The sequence below is a fragment of the Takifugu rubripes genome, chromosome 7 (genome assembly GCF_901000725.2).
Source record: "Takifugu rubripes chromosome 7, fTakRub1.2, whole genome shotgun sequence".
Lineage (NCBI taxonomy): Eukaryota > Metazoa > Chordata > Actinopteri > Tetraodontiformes > Tetraodontidae > Takifugu > Takifugu rubripes.
In genome coordinates, this window is record NC_042291.1 from 936,015 (window position 1) to 958,763 (window position 22,749).

Sequence of the window (22,749 nt, forward strand, 5' to 3'; positions counted from 1 at the left end):
ATGCAACATTTTTGCATTGAAATATTTGATCCATTATTTTACATTGGCTCATAACTTTGGAGGTCCTTTGAAGGTTTTAGATTCATTTTTTTCTATATGCATTTTATTAATTCAATATAATTCTCATCAAGTGAATAAGATCCTTTCATTGATGTTGAAGTTGCTCATTAGGCCCCTGCATGTATGTATGTGTGTGTGTGTGTGTGTGTGTGTGTGTGTGTGTGTGTGTGTTGTGTGTGCTGCGCAGGCGCCTGATAAGCACGGTGGTATTTTGGTGCTCCAACTTGTTATTAGAAATCATAGGGAAAATGTACTTGTAATTACAGTTGTAATTACTCAGTTTATGTCTCAGCTTCTTTAGATATAGATGCACCTCTTTCCTTATGTCAGTGTGTGCACACAACACACACTTTGGAGATGTAATGAAAGTGAGAGAGGCCAGAGAAAGAGAGAAGTCTCACATCCTTTTAACTGGGTCTCATAAATCACAGACAGCAGCGTGGCAGGATTATGTTGTCAAGCACAAACGTGCACGTGTCTGTGTGTGTATGTGCGTGCATGTGTGTGTAATGGTGTGCAGCCCGCACAATCAACACAGACTTGCTCTGGTGGTGGAATAGGTATACTTAAAACCAGGCTCACTCTCAGACAGCTGAATAATCGGAAAAATCTCATCTGAAAAAACTTTGCAGGTGGATGAAAAGCTGAAATAAAGACATACAGGTTTCACCAATTGGCAGAGGAGAATACAAGATGTGTTTGTCTGTGGGTTAGAGAAAAGCATTAAAATGGTTCAGTGAATTCATAAAGAGAAAATTGGGCGAATACTTGAGAAATGCATCTTGATAACACCAGGAAAGCGGGAGTATATATAGAGGCAAAGGAGGAAAGATGGAATGAACGAGGAAAAGAGACCCAGATGAGGAAGAGTCCATCACAGAGCTTTGGGTGCAGGAGCCAATCAATTATTAACGCCATGCAGATTATCAGTGGTGCCAACAAACGATGCGGTGATGGCTGTCACTTTCCCCTGCACAGCCACCTACCTCAGGGAATGGTGGAGAAAGAGGAAATGACAGATTGAGAAACGGAGAGAAGTAATGATGAACAATGAAATGGAAACTACACAGTTGCAGCAAACTTGTGTTGCGTGTTGTTCCACCGGGAGAAAGAAGTAGGGACTGTGGGAGTGACGCTTTGATAACAGGAGAAGATAGATGAAGTTCAGTCGTCATCTGAAGTGCTCAAGCATTTAGTTCAGTTTAGAAGCTATGATAGCAAAATATGGAGGATATGGTGTGTAATCATATAACTTATTAATCAAGAAAAGTGTCATATTTAGTTGATTTATTTATTTTTACTTTTCGTTTTACAGCAGGATGAGACCATGCGACATAGTGAGATGCCCTCAGCAACATGGTGCTTAGTTCCAAGTTCCAAGTTTTACTCAATCTCTGACGATAGTATCTGACCTCTGTAGAGCATCCTTTACCTGCAGAGGTAAAAAGCAAAAAAAATAAGGTGGATGACATTTTCAACAAAGTACTCAATTTAAAGGAGTTTAGCCAATGGTGCAAGTCTCAAGGGCACTACTGTTTTGATGCCCTTGAGTTAGCACAATTAGCCTTTGCACTCATTTGTACTACAAAGCTCCCGAAAGACAGTGCCCAAGAATAGTCTATCAACAGAGCTTTTTAAAAGCTCAGAATTCATAAATCATTCAGTGTTACCTCCAGATGTACTGACCACATAGAGTTGCCCACGTAGCGGTTCTCATTCTATGCATTTCTAAAAGGCTCTAGATATATTCCTGGAAAGTGCATATCCAGCCGGAACTAAAAGGTCTTTCATTCTTTATTATGATATCACATCATTATGTACATTAATCACTTGAAAATGTATCAGAGACTGTAAATGTTTCAAAACAGATAGATTCAATTCTGAAACCCCGCAGCAGAATCAGGACAGCTGCCCCTGTCAGCAGCCAAACATGACGCTTTTTGCAATCATATGTGAGATATGTCTTAACTGCGATGCCCTGATGGAGAATAGCAGCCACACTATGGTCAGTGAGCACGTTGGGTGTTTTCATTAAACACTAGGGGCTCAGGTAAGGGCCCATTCAGAAATGTAGTTGAATATTTCTTTTTTGCTGTTCTTGGAGGTGGCAGATGCTCTACTGGTGCAGAACAGTGCCTTTTTAAAGCAGAGCCCTGGCTGCCTGCTATGCCATCTGTGGTTGCAAAGTGCCCAAAATTTCATTATGGTGAGAGGCGAGGGATATAAGGAGCAGAAATGCATCGGTGTATGACACACAGGGAGAGAGATCAGTAGGAAGAAGACAGAACATTGCAAGTGAGAGTGACCAGGGTGAAGAAGGCTGTTATTTTGAAGGTTTTTAATGGAAAATCTACTGCAAAGAAGTTGGAGAGTAACCATCGAGAAAGAGCAAAAGGCGGCTGACAGTGTGAAAATGAAGTCAAGAAGGCTGAGGTGCGCTAAGAAAATGAAGGGATAGATGATGCAGAGCAAGAGAGAAAACCAAGGCTGACAAAATAAAGCGAAGGGAGAAATGAGGCAGAGGGGAAGTAGAAAGAGAGAGGAGCACAGAGACAGGAGCTGATGAGGAGACTGGGGGTGTGCTAACATGGGGACCTTTGGATGCAGCAAGATGTTCTTTGTTCTCGTCAGCGTCTGACTAAAGATCAGGATTTGTGTGACACATCAACACTAAATCTTTAACAATGGCAATCTGTCTGTGGCTGTTCTCATCTGAGGAACAGTGTATCCCACTCACTCCTTGCTTTCTTTTAGTTTATTTTCAAAATCATATCTACTAAGAGCAAAAAAAATCTTAGTCGGTATAGTAGGATACTCTTATGCCTCACCAAAAAAAGAAGCAAAATTATTAAATGTATCTCATTTTTTAAAATTCATTTGATTCCTCGTTGAATACTTGCCTTCACATTTGTGCTGTGTGTTTGCAGCTTATATAAGTGTGTTTCCTGTTGATAGACATTGCTCCTTTATTTCACTGAAATTAAAGTGGTATGTAACAGAAAGGTTAATACAAGTAGATAAAAGTAGAAAAGGTCCAGAAAGCAAAGTCCTGAGAGTGCAAACACCTCAACTGTTACTGTAAAAGAATCTGGGCTATTTGTCTTTGCTGTGCCAGGATTTCTCTTTCTGTCCCCCCAAATGTCCATCTATTCCTCACCCAACCTCTCAACCAGCTTTTACATGGCCTTAAATCTTCAGTAGTTACTCACAATGCCCATAAGGACTGCCAGGTGACAGGGATCATACAGCTCTGTAGAACTTGTACACTCAGATAAGCTGCCGAATTAAGGTTGAGAAGATGAGCTGGCAAGAGGGGATGAGCAAGGAGGTAAGATCATAAGAAGGGAGGAAGGTGGAAGGAAAAAAAGGAATAGAGGGATTGAGAAGGTGTTGAAGGGAGAAAGAGAAGGCAGTAGTTTGGGACGGCATTGTGTGAGATGGGATGGATGAAGTAAGGAGGAAAAAAGCTGGGATGTTACACTTGAGACTAAATCTTGAATTATTGTTTATTATTGTTTTTAAATACAGACTGATTGAATGACACGTCTGATCTTGTTCCTTTACGAACGTAAAATATTACAATATACAAGCACTGCAATGGGGAGCTGTCATCCAAAATGAAATTATCTTTATTTAAAGCCCAGAATCATGAAACAGCTGAGCGTTCTTTGTTCTTTGTGGACAAAACACAGAATGTTCTGGTAATAGTGGGAACACTGGGAAGTGTCAGGAGACCTTCAAGGTACCTGTAAAGTCAACACTTTATATTTGTTGCACTTCTCTCAAATCGTCCATAACCTTTTTTGTTTTGCGGCACGCCATATTCTTCTACCAATACTCTCCTTTTTATTTCAGGTGCTGTGGTAAAGAGATTTATTGAAAGAATTGATGTCCTTTACATCAGGCCTGTCCAGCACTTTACAAAATGAGGATCATGTAAAGTTCCAGCCAGAATAGACCAGATAACTACATTTTTAGTGCTGTTTGCCTCATTTATTTAGGAGTTATTTCAGATATACAAATATACAAATGAGTTCAAAACTTTTCTGTACAGCTGACATTTAAAAACAATTATTCAGTAATTGGAAGAAAGGAAGGCTTGTTTTTATTGCCACGAGGCAGAGTTTTACATACGTAGTTGTAAAGGGTACAAATGACAAAGCAGCTCAGCTCATTTTTCCTTTTCATTGCATAAAGATTTCCAAATTATACCCCCATAACTCCAGGGATATACAATCAATCAAGGAAAAATAGGAAACAAATTGAAAGCCCATTTTTTCTATTAAAATAATGTTTCAAAAATACCACTTATATCATATCCATTTTTAACGTAAGAATACAGATAGTCCTCTTAATCATGTCTTTCTGGAGGTTAATCTACATCTCTGGAGACTCAATTTAATTATTTACTTCAAGCTGTTGCGCATGTAGAGAATAAACATCTGGCTAATGTTTGGGTGGGTCATTTGCAGAAGATGCCGGTGCCGATGTGGCGCGTAAGCAGTGAGCAATGATAATGAGACAGGCTGCTAAAAGCTTTGAAATCATGTCTTACAAAAAGCTCTTGCAATGACACTGTGGTAAATTTCTTCTGGTGATAGTTCAGATGTGCTGATGAAAAAGGAATCTTCGTAGACACCGACTTGGTTATGAGAGATGTTTATTGGAGAGAACAGTCAGGTATCAATTGGACACTGCAGATTGTCCGAGGGAGGTTTCGTGGTCCCGATGGTGCACATCTCCGAAGTGCTTTGTTCGGTAGACCCTTATATATGATCAAGTAAACACATTCCTTTCTTGTGACCTTGTGACACAATATAACCAACCAAATGGTATAGAGTCCACTCTGAGGGCCCAAGAGCCTGTTGATCCCTGCACTCCTTCACAGCAATTCCACTTGGGGGATAACAAGACATTAAATCACGAACACAGAACACAGATGGAACAAATTTGAGATGGTGCAAAAGTTAAGATCTTACAGAGGTAAAGGCCTGCTGAGGATCAATACACAGGCTTCAGATACTACAACACTCTAACTTTGTTTGGATGCTGGACATAATAATGAATGACTGGAATGACCTGTGATACATGCAAAGTAATTTTACACCAAACCACATCGATTTAGCTATTCAGAATTCCACCGGATTGACATAAAATATATAAAATCATCCCCTTCTTTGTCTCACTGTAAAATGTGTGACACCTATGAATAAATGATTCTTCTATTTGCTGCCTGTGTCAAGGGAAAATGCATAGCTGCTCTATGCATGCATAAGTGAAATAGGTTTTTTTTGATGAACTGTGCGCATATAGGCATTAGGAATGCAGTATCACATGTTGACGTGTGCTTGTGGCACAGTAGTAAAATAGTGTTTGCAGCACATTCACACACTGGCAAGGGAGCAAAGATCATTTTCAGCTCCGCACTTGAAGGAATATTAATCCAATCGGAACTGCTCCGAGGAGACAGCTTTCTAATAACTTACAGTGACTTGGGAATTTGTTTATGTTTATAACAGCCCCCTGAAAGATTAATAACTTCCGCAACAGTTATACAACCATGGAAAGGGTGGAGTGGTGGGGGAATAACATGTGAGAAATGGATTTGTAGCAATAAATGAAAGGCAAATTAGCCGGTGGCATTGTATTTAATTACACATTACTTCTGTCGCAGATTTAGTCATGCTTCTGATTTCCACAGTAGCTCTGGGCTTCGGTAAAATAACTCCATCTGTAAACAGGCTAGAAGATTTGTCGGTCCACAAAGGCCAACTTAAACACAGAGCTTTACTTTGACTCACCTAACAGGCTGCATCTGTCTCGCTGTCTAAAAACGGGCTGACACAGTCAGGCAGGTTCCCCTTTACCTCTCATCTCATCTCTTTTGCATCAATCTTGGCTTCTTTTTTCCCTCCTTCACTCAGCTCAGCTCAGCTGCAAAGATTTAATGGACTTTATTGATCACTCTTTGCTAATGCACCAGACTCTCAATAGAATTTCCAAAAGCTACCTTCCCTTTCATGTATATCTTAAATATCTTTGATTTACTTTAAAGGTCATTGATAGTTGAGTGCCTGCATACCTGCCGAGTATATGCTGTAAACAAGTTCTTAGATAAAAACATGCTTGTTTTTTTTAAGAAAACAGGTAACACAAGCATAATGCACTTTCTTTTATTCGTTAATTGCTCTACAGCATTACATTACTAAGGGAACTGGAAAGTTGCTATGTTGTAAATAATAAAGGCCAGCACATGGCCAAAAGCCAAAGCTGTCATTCATGTGTTCCATCCTCCCATCTGGTCTGAAACAAAGTAACAGAAAGGAACTATTTCTCTAAAAGGAAATGCATTCAAAGAAGAAGCCGGTTGCTCAGCAAAAAAAACATCACTGTTTTAAAATCTTACCAGCAGAGAACTGAGCCAAACAGCACTCAACGTGTCAGTTTGAATGTCTGCCACAAGCTCATCTTCATCAATTGTACCCAAACACAGCAGTTTGATTTTATGTTGCAGAAAGCTGAGTTATAGCAGTGGAGCAGCAACGGTAAATGTTGCTATGCTTTTGAATGCAAATGAACCTTCACAGCTGTAAGAATAGCTGTGGGCACAGCCAGAAAGAATGTGACTACACACACAAAGTATCCAAACATATGCACGGAACACACACACACACAATTCTGTGCTTTCTAGTGTGCTGTTGCACACACATTTCTCCTATTCCTCCCACTGTTTCCCTCAGAAGCTTCTTCCAAAGCAGGTGTTAGCTGATTTTTGCTCCCATAGGTGCTTCTGTTTGGTTCTTTGCGGTGAGTGTTTAATTATAGTGACATCCTGGCCTCTTTAGTCTCCCCCCAACCCATGATGATGAGACCAAGACCCTCCAATCAGCAGTGCTGATAAACACAAATATATGGAGACCAAACAGATGTAATGAAGCTGTACTGTAAGATGCATATTTAAGTGCTTTAAGTGTTTTGTAGTGAAAATGTCACTTCCCCCTGGAATGTCATTCCATCCGTTTGGCTGTTTGCATCAGGCTGAGAAAAATCCTTATTTATTTCGATCTGTTCATAACTGTACTGAATGCTTAATTACCCTCAGTTCAGCTGACAGAATTAAGTGGTCTTTTTTACTTTGAATATATTGCATATTTTGCATTTTTTCACACAAATATGTCTTTATCAGTTGGGACTGAATGGGTTGGGGGATTAATAAGCAAAATCAGCAGTAGTGCTATTTAAAAAAAGCTAAATGAGATCTTTTATTTAGCACCATATTGACTAGAGAATTGGTAATAAATTCACTGAATACATTTTCATTATCTTTTGTCTTAAATGGAAATTGCATGATTTCAGCTCTTTTGGAGTAAATTAAAGTCTAAACTGAAGACAGCGGCAGTAACTCTCAAGTTGTTGTCAAGGTCTTTTCTCTCATTACTCCCAGTTTTCTAGTGTGCTGTGAACCATTGGCTTGTATTTTCTGGTTACATTACAAACACAAACAGTCCGCTCACGTTTTTGATCCCTCAGTGTTTTTGATTGGATTTTTTCAGCCAATGGTTCTTTTAAAAGTAACTCTCGATGCTGTTATGCTCCCATATTTCTTGACACTATCAGCCAGTGAAGGCAGAACTGGCAGCAGAACTGGCAGCAGAACTGGAGGCAGAACTGGCAGCATTTGTGCGATGTCACAGCATATATTAGAACGCCAGTAAACTGCATAATACAGAAAACTCAGATTTGTGTGCAATGCATTTCCTACATATGCAACAATTTATCAGTACGTCCAAAAACTGCCATTCATGCAGCAATTCATCAGCTTGGCTTGACAACCAAAATTGCATTAAATTATTGACTGTACAGTAATTAAACATTGACATTGTAGGAATCTTAAAGCTTTCCAATCGTCCAACTATCTGCAAGAAAGTGACAATAACAAAAATGAACAGCAATTTCCTGTGACCTTCAGTCATTACTGACCTTAGAATGAATCGGACGGACGGACAGACAGACAGACAGATAGATGCTGATAGAGCTCTATCACCCTGTCATGGCTGCCTCTCTCCTCTCCTCTCCTCTCTTTTCTATCCTCTACCTGTCCTCCCTCTTCTCCTCTCTCTCTACCCAGCCAGCCATCAGCAGGAGGGTCCCCCAACATGAGCCTGGTCCTGCTCAAGGTTTCTTCCTGTTAAAGGGGAGTTTTTCCTTGCCACTGTTGCTTGTCTGGGGTTAGGCCCTGTGATTCTGGAAAGCGCCTTGAAACAATTCTGATTGTAACAGACGCAATATAAATAAAGATTGATTGATTGATTGATTAATTGATTGAAATGCACCATGTTGAGATATTGCATTCAGAATCTTTAGACTCTTCCATAGTTTCACCCCACAAAGACACAGAATTTTTTTTTTCTTGTTCTTACATTTGCTTTCCTGAAGTTAAAAAAAAATCTCCTTAAATTATTTTGGTCCCCTTTGACAACAGGCACTGAATGTCTCCTGGTAACCTTATTTGTTGTGTTGAACATCTGAACATTTCATCTCTGAGTCCTTGAGTGTAGAAACAGTAGATGTTGCTGGTCCCTCCAGACGACTGTATGTATTATCCTGGTTGCTCTTTTCTGTAGAATGTATAGAATGCATAGAGCTCTGGCACTATGGCTCTGGCACTCTCTATGCATTCTATGGCACTGAATGCATAGAGAAGTGAATTCCAATAATTGTTGCCCCAGATCTCGGCACGGTAAGTCAAATATGGTGATACAAGTGTGCAGTAGAGTGTGAAGTGATGTGTTATCTTGAACCACTTTTCCTCTACACAATGCTGCAATTGTACTCTAGACTTTAGATTGCAGCTGTGTTATGGGAGTTTTCCAATTCTGATTTTCATTCAATATCCACACCATCCCTTTGGGCTTTGTTTTGCAGTTTTGCTGCAATTATTTTTGTTTTGCTTAGAGTTAATGATAATTTATTTCAATCAAAACATGACTTTAATTTCATTAATTTCAAATTCCAAAGCTCAAAAATGTGGTATAAATCAGATACATAACAAAATATTTTACAAGCATCAGCAAACAAAACAGGTTTTGGCACGTCTGAAACATTATGTACTTAATATATAATATAACCAGTTTGCAGCTTAATACTGAACCCTGGGGGATGCCACAGGCAATGTCCATTTGTATTACCATTTGTTTAGTTGAACTAATTATTTTCTGGTGCCTAAGAAACAAATAACCCAACTTTATACTTTTCTCCTGATTCCATAAATTAAAAAAAAATATTAATATTTCATGATCTGTAAAGGCTTTTTCCAAGTCTAGAAATAGTCCAGCTGCATACATTTTCTTTGGGTCTATGGTATTTGTGACATGTTAAGTGCCAGTGATGTTAACGGATGTCTTACATGTTATTTTTCTATATTTTTTCAAGTCTATTATGGAAACGTTTCTCTGCAATCTTTGGGAATGGTTGCAGTATGGAGATATGTCTCTAATTTGTGAATGTGTTAGCGGATTTGACCAGAGGAATGAATTTTGTTATTTTCATTTCATGCGGAAATTTATCAGATTGCAATGATATGTAACAGATGTGTGATAATGGTTTCGCAATGCCTATAATAACCTTTCTTACTGTTATCATGTCGATATCGTTACAACCAGTAGACATTTTATTTCCATTTCACAGTTACCGTAATTTCCGGACTATAAGCCGCTACTTTTTTCCTGCACTTTAAACATTGCGGCTTATTCTACAGTGTGGCTTATTTATGTTGGGTTTTTTTTGTGGCGCACTATCGCAACTATTGTGAATCAGTCATTTTTACTAACCCTCATCAACAAGGAAAATACTGGAAGAAAAGCATATGATGCAACTTTTAAGTTAAAAGCGATTATTCTGGCGGTTGAAGAAGGAAATCGAGCTGCCGTGCGTAATCTTGGCAAACATTACGGTGGTGAGAAGGTGGATCAATGGTGAGAAGGTGGAAACACCAGCATAAAGAACTGATCCAAAGCAAAAAGATGACAAAAGACGCCACCGCGATGAAAATAGAAGATTTTAGAGGTGGGCCATCGGGGTTTTTAGAATGTTCATTCTTTGAGTAAAAAAGCATAAACAATGTAATTCGTGTGTAGCTGATACAAACGTATATTTCAAGGTAGCTGCATTACAGACACCGTTAGAAAAAAAAAGCATTTACCGGTACAATATATTTGTTTATGTTCATAAGCGGATTAGATTAAAAGAAAAGTTAAAAAATCCTGACGTGATGAAATTTGGATTTAAGGTCTCTGTATAAACATACAAGTAAAAAGAGTGGCTGTTGTTTCTTACCTGTCTCGTCTCTTACGGTAATAAAAACATCTACCGGTACTGAATGTTTTCGATCTAATTTTTCATATTACTATCCCACGTTACCTGCGGCTTAAAATCCGGTGCGGCTTGTATAAGTACAAAATTGATTTTCTTTCTAAAATTAGATTATGCGGCTTATAATCAGGTGCGCTCTATAGTCCGGAAATTACGGTATTATAACACACATGTTGATCTAATTTGATGGTGCTCTAGAAGAAAGCCGCTTTACATCCATACACAAGTTTAAAGTGTGATTTTTGACAACCAAAACAAACTAAAGGTTAATTACTTTTTCTAAATTAATTAAGATATTTTACTCCAGTAAGGCTCCAGTAAATATTACTACATCTTTTTTGCAAGTGCTTTCCTTTCCTTTTTGTTCATATTTATATCACATTTTAATTGGCTTTCATTACTTTCCAGCATTAACCTGCTAAGACGGTAATTTTGTCTCCGGACAGTTAAATGTGACTCGACAACAATAGACAACAAAATAACCAATGGGTTTAACAAGATGAACAAACTAACTTAAAAAGTTATGAACAGATTTTAATTAAATTTTCAGGAAATGTTGACAATGAGTCAACAAACAGCTAAGTCATTTTGGGTGACATTCCAAATCCCGGAGGGAATTTTAGTGATCTTCCAACATCTAAAGATCAAAAGTTAAGTTACGGTGAGGCGAGGGGAAAGCCAAGGTGCTTTTATCATATATACTACTGGTATTATGGTTATTTTTAAGTTCAACTCCCATTAAAGTAAGAGGACGCTGGAACACCTGCTCCCCCGATATTAACACGCCCAACGTTGTTTTGGGTTTAGTCACAATATGTGTGTGCCAAACAAGTCCTTTGGCAGGCGTCTGCACCCACTGAGTGCTTTTCTAGTTTTCACATGTATTGCATATATTCCTACAAATTTAGTGCATATAAAGCAGGCTATTGGAGGCAGTGCAACATGTCTGGCTCACAGTTTAAATCCTTTCTTTTACAGAAGTGGCAGCACTCCCCCCCCAAATCTGTCCCATTACCAGGGGTATATTTAGTGAAGTCTACAGAGCCTTGTCAAAGCCATGTGGGCATTTGTGTGCACTGGTTAGAGGATCTAAGTGTTGATTTTTAGTAGCCCTTAAGAACATGTAGAGGGGCCGATCACTGGTCTGAGCACACTCAGCTTTTCTCCCACGCCTGATTCATTGGGAAAGGTCGTTGGCTGCCCGTTGAAGTTGTACAACTGCTGCATTGAACACTGTATGGCTCTATGCACTCTGCAGTGCTCTATTGATTGATGTGTGAAGAGGGATTAGTGAGTGGGAGGGAGGGAGGAAAACAGATGCCGAAGGGGAGGTAGAGATGAGGGGTGGGTAGTAGAACCAGAAGCACAACTGTGAAAATAGCTGGTGCCTTAATAAAAGGGTTAATGTCACATCTTTGTTGAGGCCAAGAAACCCAGGGGTCATGTCCTGAATTTTCAGTAATTGGGGGTTTAGAGATCAAAGATTTAGCAGTGATTTCAGCAGCTGGGGTTGTTAGCATTGTGTCTCGTACAGCGCATGTCAGTTTTAAATATGGAGAGTGCCAAACCAGAAAAAGGCAGATCAGATCCCAGCATATTGTGAAATACACCATAGTATAGTGGTGTGAGTGTACCACACACACACACACACACACACACACACACACACACAGGCAGGCAGTAGTAATACAAGATAACATAGTAGGTTGCCTTCTGATCAAAGCTCCATGGCGTCCCTCTGCAGTCCAGAAAATTCACCATGATTAAATGAGCTCTTCCTTGGCCCTTTATCAACATTTCCCGAAAATTTAATTAAAATCTCTTTCTACGTTTTTGAGTTATTTTTCTGTCAGACAGACAGACGCCAGCTATCACATTTATCCGAATTCATCAAATCTGGGTCTTTAAAAAAATATTTTTTAAAACCTCGTGGTGGTGGCAGCTCAATCTGTTGGAGACTGGGCTGAGAAGCAGAGGGTTCTGGAAGGTGTTCTGTAGTATTGGCAAGGTGCCAGAATAGCTTCAGAGCACTGCCGAGGTACCCTTGAGCAAGGTACCAACCCCATAATTGCTCACATAGGGCCCTGCGATGAACTGGCGGCTCATCTAGGGGTGGTGCCTTCGCCCATATCGGCACCATCCCCATGACCCGGAACTAGATAAAGCAGTCAAGAAGATGAAAATAACCCAAACTACCTCATGCACCTCACTTCTGGGGTTAACGTTCCATACATGTTGGTGATGTAAGTGTTGACAAGGTTATCTTTAAACTGTGGTGTCAGAGATCAAAACATCAAAACCTTTATGTCATAAAGACTGGAGGTCACAATCTAACCCTAACCCTGCATATTTCTTGTCAATATCTCTAAATATAAAAGTCTCATATTTAGTGTTTGTTCAGAGGACTGTAAAGGTTCGGGGAATTAGTTACATGCAATTGTCATGGATAAAGTTGCAAGGAAGAAAAAACTGGGACACTGACTGAAATACTTCTACAGCTTTGGTCTGGAGGTCCAGACATTGATGCAAGCAGTTAATCATAGTATTCAAAATGTCAGACTTTTTTTTTTTTTTTTTTTAGATTTCCTGGTCGGTTGGCAGCAGAATGCAAATTTATGTTCTTGTGATGTCTGAGGACTGGGTTACTTTTATAGCTCTTTCTCGATGCCTGCGTTTGCTCTGCTGTTGCTTTGTCCCTGACAGGTGGTGAAGATAGTGGAAGGAGTAGGAGAGGGACATCTGGGGAATGGGCAGAAGGTCATTGGGCAATGAGATGGGCCCTCAGCGAGGGCAAGGTTGGACTTGAGCCATTCAAAGTAAATACGATCAGGGGAGTAGGAGAAAGGAATATCTATGCTGGTTAATGTTTAAATCCTGCACCTCCAGCCTACAGTCTCCCTGCAGCTCCTGGCAACTGATAATCCCTGGACTGCTGCTCTTCATCCTCAAGGTGTCGACGAGAAGTGCCTCTGTAAATATTTAATTGACTGCAGCATGCCGGTGTTAATTATGCGGTTGTGTCGTTTCCTTTCTTTACTTTGCTTCCTTAGCATCTCTGCTTCATTCTCCCTATATAGTAATGCAACAATTCATATAGTACCACTCTCTATCTCTGTCTATATGTATATATACACACATACATACAGTATGTATCTACGTATGTGTGTGTATTTCAAAATGTACAATAATCTTACAGAATAATGAATCTTAAAATAATTCCAAATCATCTGTTTCTGTATACTTAGAGAGCTAACTTGATATGCATTGTTCCTGTTGTACAATTATTATGATAATTATGTTAACTGTTCATGATTGTCCTCAGCTCTTTGCTATCCGGTTATTCAACATTTTCAAGCTACTTTTGCCATTCATTATTGTTATAAGTTTCATTATAGCAACTGCGGTTATCCTTTCTGATGCCAATCTTGCTTTCAGAAGGAGCTTTCCCTCCTCACTGTTTATTTGATCGTCGAGGGCAAAATGAAATTGATGAACAGTACAAAGGAGCATGCAAGGACTATGCAGGCTAAAGTTGTACAGTTCAATAGAGCTTCAGCTATAAGTGTCTGACAGTAGCAAGTGCAGTTTCAAACAGGCGCTCATAGAAACAAATAAATGAATGCATTGCAGCACTGTTACACATTTAGAGATAAAACATTATGATAAATACACGAAACAGGAATATAGGCTGAGCCAGTGTCATCCGCGGCTGGCTAAAACATCACTGTGCCTTTGCGAGACGTATGACTACAAAACAAACCTTCATTATTCTTTATTCTTCATTCTCCCAGCTTCTCCTTCTCTTTATGCTAAATACAATGCATCTATAAGAAATAAATGACCAAAATCTCAGCAAACTAAGAACCAGCAAAGGATTGGGCTTGGCCAGCAGGTGTGTTTGGGTGTCTACGTAGGCGTGTGTGAGTGCATGATATAGGAAATGAAAGTCCTCTTTTTAAGGCCAAAGCAGGGTCGTAGCAAGGACAGCGCACAGCAGTAGCCAGTAGGACAGAGGGACAGATAATAGTGAGTAATTCAGAACACACACACACAGAGTTCACCACTAACGCTGCTGTTGTGGTTCATCTGTTGTTTTAATAATATAGAAAGAGAAATTGCAGCGTATAACAGCAAAATACTGCATAAATGTTGTTGTTGGTGGGGTTTTTTTTAAATATGGCTCTAAAACAGTTTTTCTGTCTCTGCAGAACAACCAGACTTTTAACTTTACCCAGTAGGAATCACCTTCCTTTCTCAAACATTAGCCCTCCTCACGGGTGTAGTCAGTGCACGTTGAGCCACAAGAGGGAGCACAGAAAAAAAACTGAATTTGACATGGAGATCAATAAAACCAGAAGCAATCAAGCAACTGAAAATAGGTGAAGATTTTTATTAGAAATGCTATTTCCCCCACGCTCATTTAGACTGCTGTGGAGCAACGTATTCAGTGCTTAGTTCTCATTGGTTAAAACTGATATGTCTCATGTGCACCAATGATAAATTTATGTCTGTAATAATGGACTGGAATGAGATTCCCACAGTTACGACCCCTTGATTCATTTACAACATTTTCTTCCCATTGATACGTTGCCACAAATTTATACCACATAATTGACATATACAGTATATTCAGTATATAGGCACTATGTGGAGCTAACGAGTTATGATCAGAATGGTCCAAGAACTAATATGTAAGGTTGTGTAAACATTCCCCAAATCAATAAACACACCTGTTTTCACATATCCTGATGGCCCACTCAAGGCACGCTATTATTCTTTGCACCTAATAAAATCAAAATTTGGCATCGGATGTTGTACAATTGCACATTTACCCACTTGTAGTAAATAATGTTTACTGGTAAAGCCACAGCAGTATTTTATTATAATTGTCTTTACCTGCCTTGTGATTAATTTTGAATTATAATCCGTGACATTTTTGTCTTAAAGATCCTGCTAATATGACACGACTGTAACATGATTTTAACTGCTGTATTGAGTTTTATATCTCACTGCCATTGTTTATCCCTGATTTTCTGAGCCAGAGTAATCATTTTAGTGTACAATGAAGGCATTAGTCAGAACATGCGCATTTTGACATTCAAAAGAGTTAAGACAGTTTTTAATAATAAGCCATTTCAATGTGAAGAACGTCATGTCTTTATCACTGATGGCTCATTGATGAGTGTGCTTGCATGTGTAATTGTGTGTACAAGGGAGTGTGGGCTGAATATGTTGACCTGGTTTGCATGTTGCACAGTGCCTTAGGTTGGAGGCATGGTGGCAATTCAGCTGTAAAAATAGTATTTGAGTCACAAACTGGGGATAAACCACCCTGGCTTTACAACTTAGTAATTAGATGTATGTTGGGCCATCCAACATATGTTTTCACTGCGTATTCATTATACGTGTTTGGGTCATACATATCTCTGTGATTACGTCACCGCTATATTTATCTTTTTTCTTTATGTGTTTGTATTTAGCATGGTGGGGGTGGTAATGTGCATTTATGACAGCTTATCACAATCATCTCTCAGCCAAAAATCCTGAACGGGGGCATCATGCAGCCAAGTGACGGCGTGGAGCAATTCCCTGTAATAAAACTCAGAGATGAATATAGGCGCGTGATGGTTGTTTATCACCAGACTCAATGGATTATGTGCTATGCCCCGCCCCCAAGGCTTTTGGAAAAAATGGAGCCAATTCTGAGGTCCTTGGCCAGCCCGGACAGCGGCGCTGCGGCGGCAGCCATTAATGCAATTACAGCTTTCAGTGGGAGATTTTCAGGACTTTGTTTTGAGGCGTTATTAGTTTTTCCTCCTATTTTGTTTTTCCACTGCTGACTCACACATCGGCTGTATATAGTTGGCTACCTTCATATAAGCCACATGCAACACTGCACAATACACAAAGGAATATATGAATGCATAATACATGACTACATATAGCTTATAGTTATTGAGAATTAGATATGAGCAAAAAGAGAAAAAAAACATTTACATACACAAACATTTAAAAAAATAGAAGAGCAGCTGTAATTAGTCTATTTAAATGAAGATAAATTATGATTTGGCACACTTGGCACCATTTCTGCTGTGCAGTTTAAAAATCTTCTGATGAGCAATCCATCATGTTCATTATACCTCCAAAGTCTCTCTTGTTAATTTCTAGAATCAAACCACAAATGCAGGAAACCCTTTTTGTAATTTTAAACACATTCCCCCACACATCTCCTGTCTCTTGAACAGCATTTTTCTGGCATATTTGGTCTCAAGTCTCACCTATTTGTGTTGCGTGACACGTCCTTTGCTTTGTGCTTCTATTAACAAACCTCAGGACGTGTCTTCGGTCCTCACAGCAGTGGCTTCACTTCATAAAGTCACCATTTATTAAAGCTCAAGGCACCAGACTGCAGCCCAAACCAGTTATGATATTGAGGTCATTTTGCAGGTAGAAGAACAAAGAGATTGTCAGAGACAAGCAGCAGGAGTCATGCTGTGATTCCATAGAGTTTAGATGGACAAAGCCGACTTTGGTTGTAATTCACCTCAGCAGACATGAGTGACAGCACATGTATGAAACCCTTGGTTATCTTTGCTTTTAGTCAGTTACTGACAACCCTCAAGGCGTATTGAGACAAAATTTCACGGATGCAAGTTTGAATGCCTCCTCAAGTATCTGTTTTTACATTTGTGCACCTTGGAGAGTGTCTGTGTGTATTGGTAGGCAGGTTAGGCATCCCTTCTGTTTCCACTGCTGTCCCTTCATTTCATGCTTCAACAGCTTTGCGTGAATCCTCTTCTCTTGGCTCATTATCAGTGGTGTTCAATGAACGTGCACTCCACCAGAATGCAGCCTAAACCTAAATCATTATTTCGCTGTGGGGGTTGGGGGCTGACAGTGTGACTCCTTTGTTTAATGTGCATTACCTTCCTTTAAGGAAGAAAAAGGTAGAAAGTGGAAATGAGTCAAAGAACGAAGGGCTCAAGAACCTGACATGATGAATATAGACAATCAATGATAAAACCATTGCATTCTCATGTATTTCTTTATTTTTTGTCCTTGACAGGAAGCAGTTTGCAAGGGGCAGAATTTGGACATGTACAGGACAATATTACGGTATTGGAAGGAGAAAGCGTCACTTTGAGGTAATTCTTTTTCCTGGATCTACACCTACTAACCATGCTAAACATGGATTTTCCACCACCACCTATCATGCCATTCAAATTTTGAGTTCTCTGTCACATAACTTATATTAAATATTCACATTGAAATGCTTTTGGCAGCTCTGTCAGGCTCTTAATAGTTAAATTAGTCCATCAGGGTTGACATTATTTGTTTCCTTTTGCTTACATGCACCTCCTGACAACCTCTGTCTGCAATTAAAGTAAAAATATGGTGTTTTTGTGCATCTTAGTGGTTGTGACATAAAAACTGAAAATATTTTTCAAACAGAAACTGCGTTTTAGAGTTTTATCACAGTTTTTAGTGACGTTAAGTCCATGGAAATCAACACTCAACCAAGCGGCAACCTTCCACAACGTCACTCTCTGGTTTGTTTTAGACATGTGTGGTTTGGCTTACAGGACAGCACCATTTTAAGATTCTGGAGCCAGAAGTAACCATATTTGGGTGTAACTTTTGACATCAGTCTATGCAGCCCACTGACAGACTATATTGTACTTCAGGCATGCCAATAAAATAAATACGTCCCCAGTTTTAAAGGATTGATGTCTAATCAATTTGGAGTACAGTATAAATGAGTCTGGGCTTTTGGGAGCCTTGGTGGTATTGCACATGAAGTCACTTCTGCGTTTGTTTTATTTTTAGACAGTCTATGCAATCAACAAACGAAAGCTGATCGTGTGTGCTCATTTATACTTAAAGTATCAAATTTCCTAACAGAATGTCTTATTACTCCCAGAGGGAAATTACAGCTTCTACACTCTGTTGTAGACACATTACTTTACATGCAATTACTGATGGAGAGGTGTCAGAGAGAGTAAGCTCTTGAGGGCATTTGGGGGTTTGCTCATGTCTCTCAAAAATGGTCATCAGCACAATTAATTTCAATCTTCTAGTTTTTGCCCTCCACACCAATACTGAAGCCACTATTTTCGAATTGTTGTCATAATCCAAACCCACTTCATTTTAGATTAATTTAAAACAAAAGGACCTTAGTGAGGAGGTAGTCCAAATATCGAGTAGAGAAAGAAAGCATTGCTTTCTCCACCTTCACGTCCATTTACCATCTACTGGAGTCCGATTATTGGAGAACACTTTGGTCTGCGTAACTTGTGTGTTTTTTATTCATAGCCTGTATCTTATTAGACTATCCTTAGCCAGACAATACTGTGTACTCATAAAATATGATTTACCATTAACCATTTACCGTGGCATAAACTGTTTACCCAGTGTCTTCTTGTATAGTCAGATTCTTTGCCACTAAAGTTTTGTCACTGGACGTCTCTTTGTCACTGGCTGTTTTTCAGTTTTATGTAAATTGTGAGAGCAACAACAAATCAAAAACATGATCGTTTTCCTGTGGAATAGACCTGAAATCAACCCATTTTTTTCTTTCTCTCTGATTAGAACATCCTCTCTTAGCCTTGAATTGCAAACCAAATCTCAATTGTTAACCATTAATTGTAAATTAACTCAGTGGAGAAGTTTAAATTCATAACTCGGAGATTTTGGCTTTTTTGCATTCAGTTTGTGTATATGTGTGTTCTAGTACATGTAAAATAATGAGGACCAAAATATCTGTTTCACTGGCACAAGCGAGGCCATTTCTGAATAAGGAAGACATTTTGACTGGTCCCACAAAGTGCTGTTTGTGGGTAAAGACTAGGTTTTGAGGTTAATGTTTAGAATCGAGTGATTAACATTAGAATATGGGTTAAGTTTAGAGATTTAGTTGTGAAGGTCATGGGGAATGCATGAGGCCAGAGGTTTCACAAATATTTTAGAGGATAAAACAAAGATACGGAGAATAGTTTCAGGAAGTGAAGACATTTGGTTTGGTTCTCACAGCCTCAAAGGGGTATTTTAGGGTGTAGACTTAGTAACCGCTTGAGAAACGATAGCTCTTGGCTGGCCAGGGAGCATCTAAGGATTCCCCAGAGGAGCCTGTGGAAGTGACTGGGGAGGGAAGTGTGTGGGTCTCCCTGCTAAGGTTGCTACCTCCATCGCCTGAACTCGGATAAGTCGTTTCAAGATGAAGACTTTGGCCCCACTTGAACAACAATATTTTCTTAATCCGTAGCAAAAGAGTTCCCAGTGTAGATAACAGCATGTGCACAGACCAACCAAAACACTGTGGTGCAAATACCAGGGGAGTAGGTGGCGGTAAGGAATCATGTGGACTTGTAGGGGCACTTTTGTCTTTGGAGCTTTAAGGAAGCATGCGATCACAATAGCGAACTTCTGCAAAACAACATTGATTCTAATAGTGAGCAACAGTGGATCGATGATGAGGTGGAGTTGCTTCTACCAGCAGCCCTGAACTATAAAACTGAGAAACTTGCAGAGAAATTGGTTAGGACGTTGGTTGGGAAGTTGCTATGGTTCTTCTTCTACTCTCAATGTCCTCAGGCCACGCCCACGTATGGTCTAGGACTACTTGTGCCAGCTAGGTTGCCTGCAGATGTAATGTGCATGCTCAGAGTCGCATTCTCATGTAAACAGACAGCCAAAATGGAACAAAAGTTTTGTGTTTTCACCTGAAAACACTGTTGCCCGAAGGCCCTGCTCACAAGACAACAAAAACATTTGCAGAGTCTCAAACGTTGCCTGAATCGTCACATTTTTTTTAAACTGGGCTCCAGAGTGAAAAGGTTGAAAATTGTTTTGGTCTCTTTGTTAACCAGAAGTGCCATTTTTAGTGAAATATAGTTGTAACATGTTTCATGTTTTACAAACTTACTTTGCCAAATGCTGGCCTGGTGTGATTTCAGTGAAGGCCATGCATCATTTTCACACCGAGGACACCATGAAAACACAATCCTCTCCATTTCTAGGGCAAATGTTGTCATATTATCGTGGCCTTAGTTTGTTTCGGGTTAAAATATTGGAGTCATTTAGTTGTTTAGTTATGAGGGTATTGTTTATTAAAACTTTCATAGGGATACTGCGTGTGTGTGTGTGTGTGTGTGTGTGTGTGTGTGAGTGTGATAGACAGCATGAGAGAGATAAGAAAGATATCTCAGGACTCAAGGCCATAGATCTTCCCTCAACATATTTTTTATATGTTTAAGAAATGGCTATTCAGATGATGCACATTTGAAGCTTTTATGGTCTCCATTTGCTCTGGGCCTGCAGTCCTTTAGCAATATCATCAGTGGTGAAATGATTAATTTTACAAATAGATTAACAGAGCCTTTGGTACACTGCTAATTAATCCGTATTTAGTTTTTTCTGATTGCATTGACTCATCATTTAGTCTCTTTTAATATTAAATGCATTTCAATTAATCTTTGAAAACTTGCTTGAATTTGCTCATTCACTATCCTGCTCACTGTTTGGCCTCTGAGTGGTGGACATTAGCCTAAGGCCTTGTAACAAATCTATCATAAAGTTATTTAAAGTTTGCTTACAAGCGTTGTGCTGTCACTGCTGTTCCGTGGCCTTTCTGCGGTCTTCCTGAGCAGTGATAACCATCCAGGTTGTGTCAGTTAGACATGACTACAGAAACATCCCTTCCAGCTAGCTGAAGCTGGGGAAGGACATCTAGTGGCAAAGTCAAGAATTCAAGTCAAGGTCAAGAATTTGGCTCCTAAATCATCACATCTGTCAAACGTACATCATTATTTCCTGAACTTTAATCATCACAACACCATATTTGAGTGAATTTACATATATTGTATTGTATTAACTTTAAGCATCAGTCCCAAGCCAACTTGCAAGCAAGAATGACACTTTGTGAGCTGGACCTAAGCTGTACACACCCCAGGCTACACTCATGTACTTATTAAAAAGAAAATGTGAATAGAATAATGGAAATTTGGAAAGCTGCTGATCTTAGTACAGATGAAGAATTCATATGCACATCAAACACAATAACCTCTTAAGCTCCCCCCAGGAGAGATGAGAAAATAAATTAAAAGGAGATGATTTCTTTTGTTGTTTAAATGTTTAACTAATCTCAGTCTTCTTTTGTTTTGTTTTTTTTTGGGAGGGGGGGGGGATCTGTCCCATGTTACTCATCTTGTATGACTATAATCATGCTATTGGATATTGCACATGTTGCAAATAAATGATGATTAAAGCATGATCTTTTTAACTGGCTGTTCTCAACTGCTGCCCAGTCTTGAAAGAAATCTAAATGTTATTTGTTATCAACCGCCAACAGAATTAACTGGACTTCCTCTCCCCTCACAGATGTCGGATTGATGAGGATGTGACCCACAAGGCCTGGCTGAACCGCTCAAACATCCTTTTCACAGGGACAGACAAATGGACGCTGGACAAACGTGTGACACTGGTCAATAACAACAGCAGTGACTTCTCCATTCACATTGACAATGTGCAAGTATCCGACGAGGGGCCTTACACCTGCAGCTTCCAGGCCAATAACAAGCCCGGTCTTGCCTATGTCTACCTCATTGTCCAAGGTAAGAAGATGAATAAGGATGTGTGAAGGGTGAAACTGTGACAGAACTGGAATTTATTTCATTTTATCCTATCCATTTTAAGATCAGGCTCATTTACATAAAATAACTCTGCAAAATTGCCGCTTCTCAGCAATAGAAGTGCATTTACGCTACTGTGAACATCCTTTATTTAAACACCTGCTAAATGGCTTAATGTTGCATTTCAACATCCATCCACTTGCAGTGCTGTCAATTGGCCATGATTGAAGTCTTCTTCGAGAAAATGCAATCAATCTTTTCAGTGGTTCAATTTCAAAGAACGTAATCATGCCTAAATGTCTGATTGACAACTTTACCGTAGCGTAATGTAGTGTTTTTACGATGCTTTTCAGTATACTAAGTTGGTATTTTATTTGAACAAAATCAATTTGATTATGTTTTTTGTTTGCCTCTGAATGTGCAGGCAGATGTGTGCGCGCACACACACACTCACACACACACGTGCGCATGTATGTGTGATCGTGTGTGTGTTCTTGAGCATGTGGCAAAGTGAATATCCATTTCAAATCATTCCTCATAACATTTCTTTTAATTGCTAATTAGGCAGGTCAGACTGATTAAGTTATTTGTGTAGTTATTAGTGTAGAATTATATTTGTGTAGCTGGCTATCCAACTGGTGGATTAAATGAGTGAGGACGTGAGATGTGATCATCTCATCAAGTGACCGAC

At 39.4% G+C, this 22,749-nt stretch overlaps 1 protein-coding gene across 1 annotated transcript in view; it reads left to right on the forward strand.

The window, feature by feature from the left end:
* The window catches only part of iglon5 (IgLON family member 5), a 96,210-nt gene that overhangs the window by 52,494 nt on the left and 20,967 nt on the right, over positions 1-22,749 (forward strand). The window contains exons 2-3 of the mRNA XM_011605095.2: positions 17,498-17,576; positions 21,808-22,040. Of these exons, the coding sequence (XP_011603397.2) occupies positions 17,498-17,576; positions 21,808-22,040 (312 nt within the window). The remainder of the gene's footprint in view (positions 1-17,497; positions 17,577-21,807; positions 22,041-22,749) is intronic.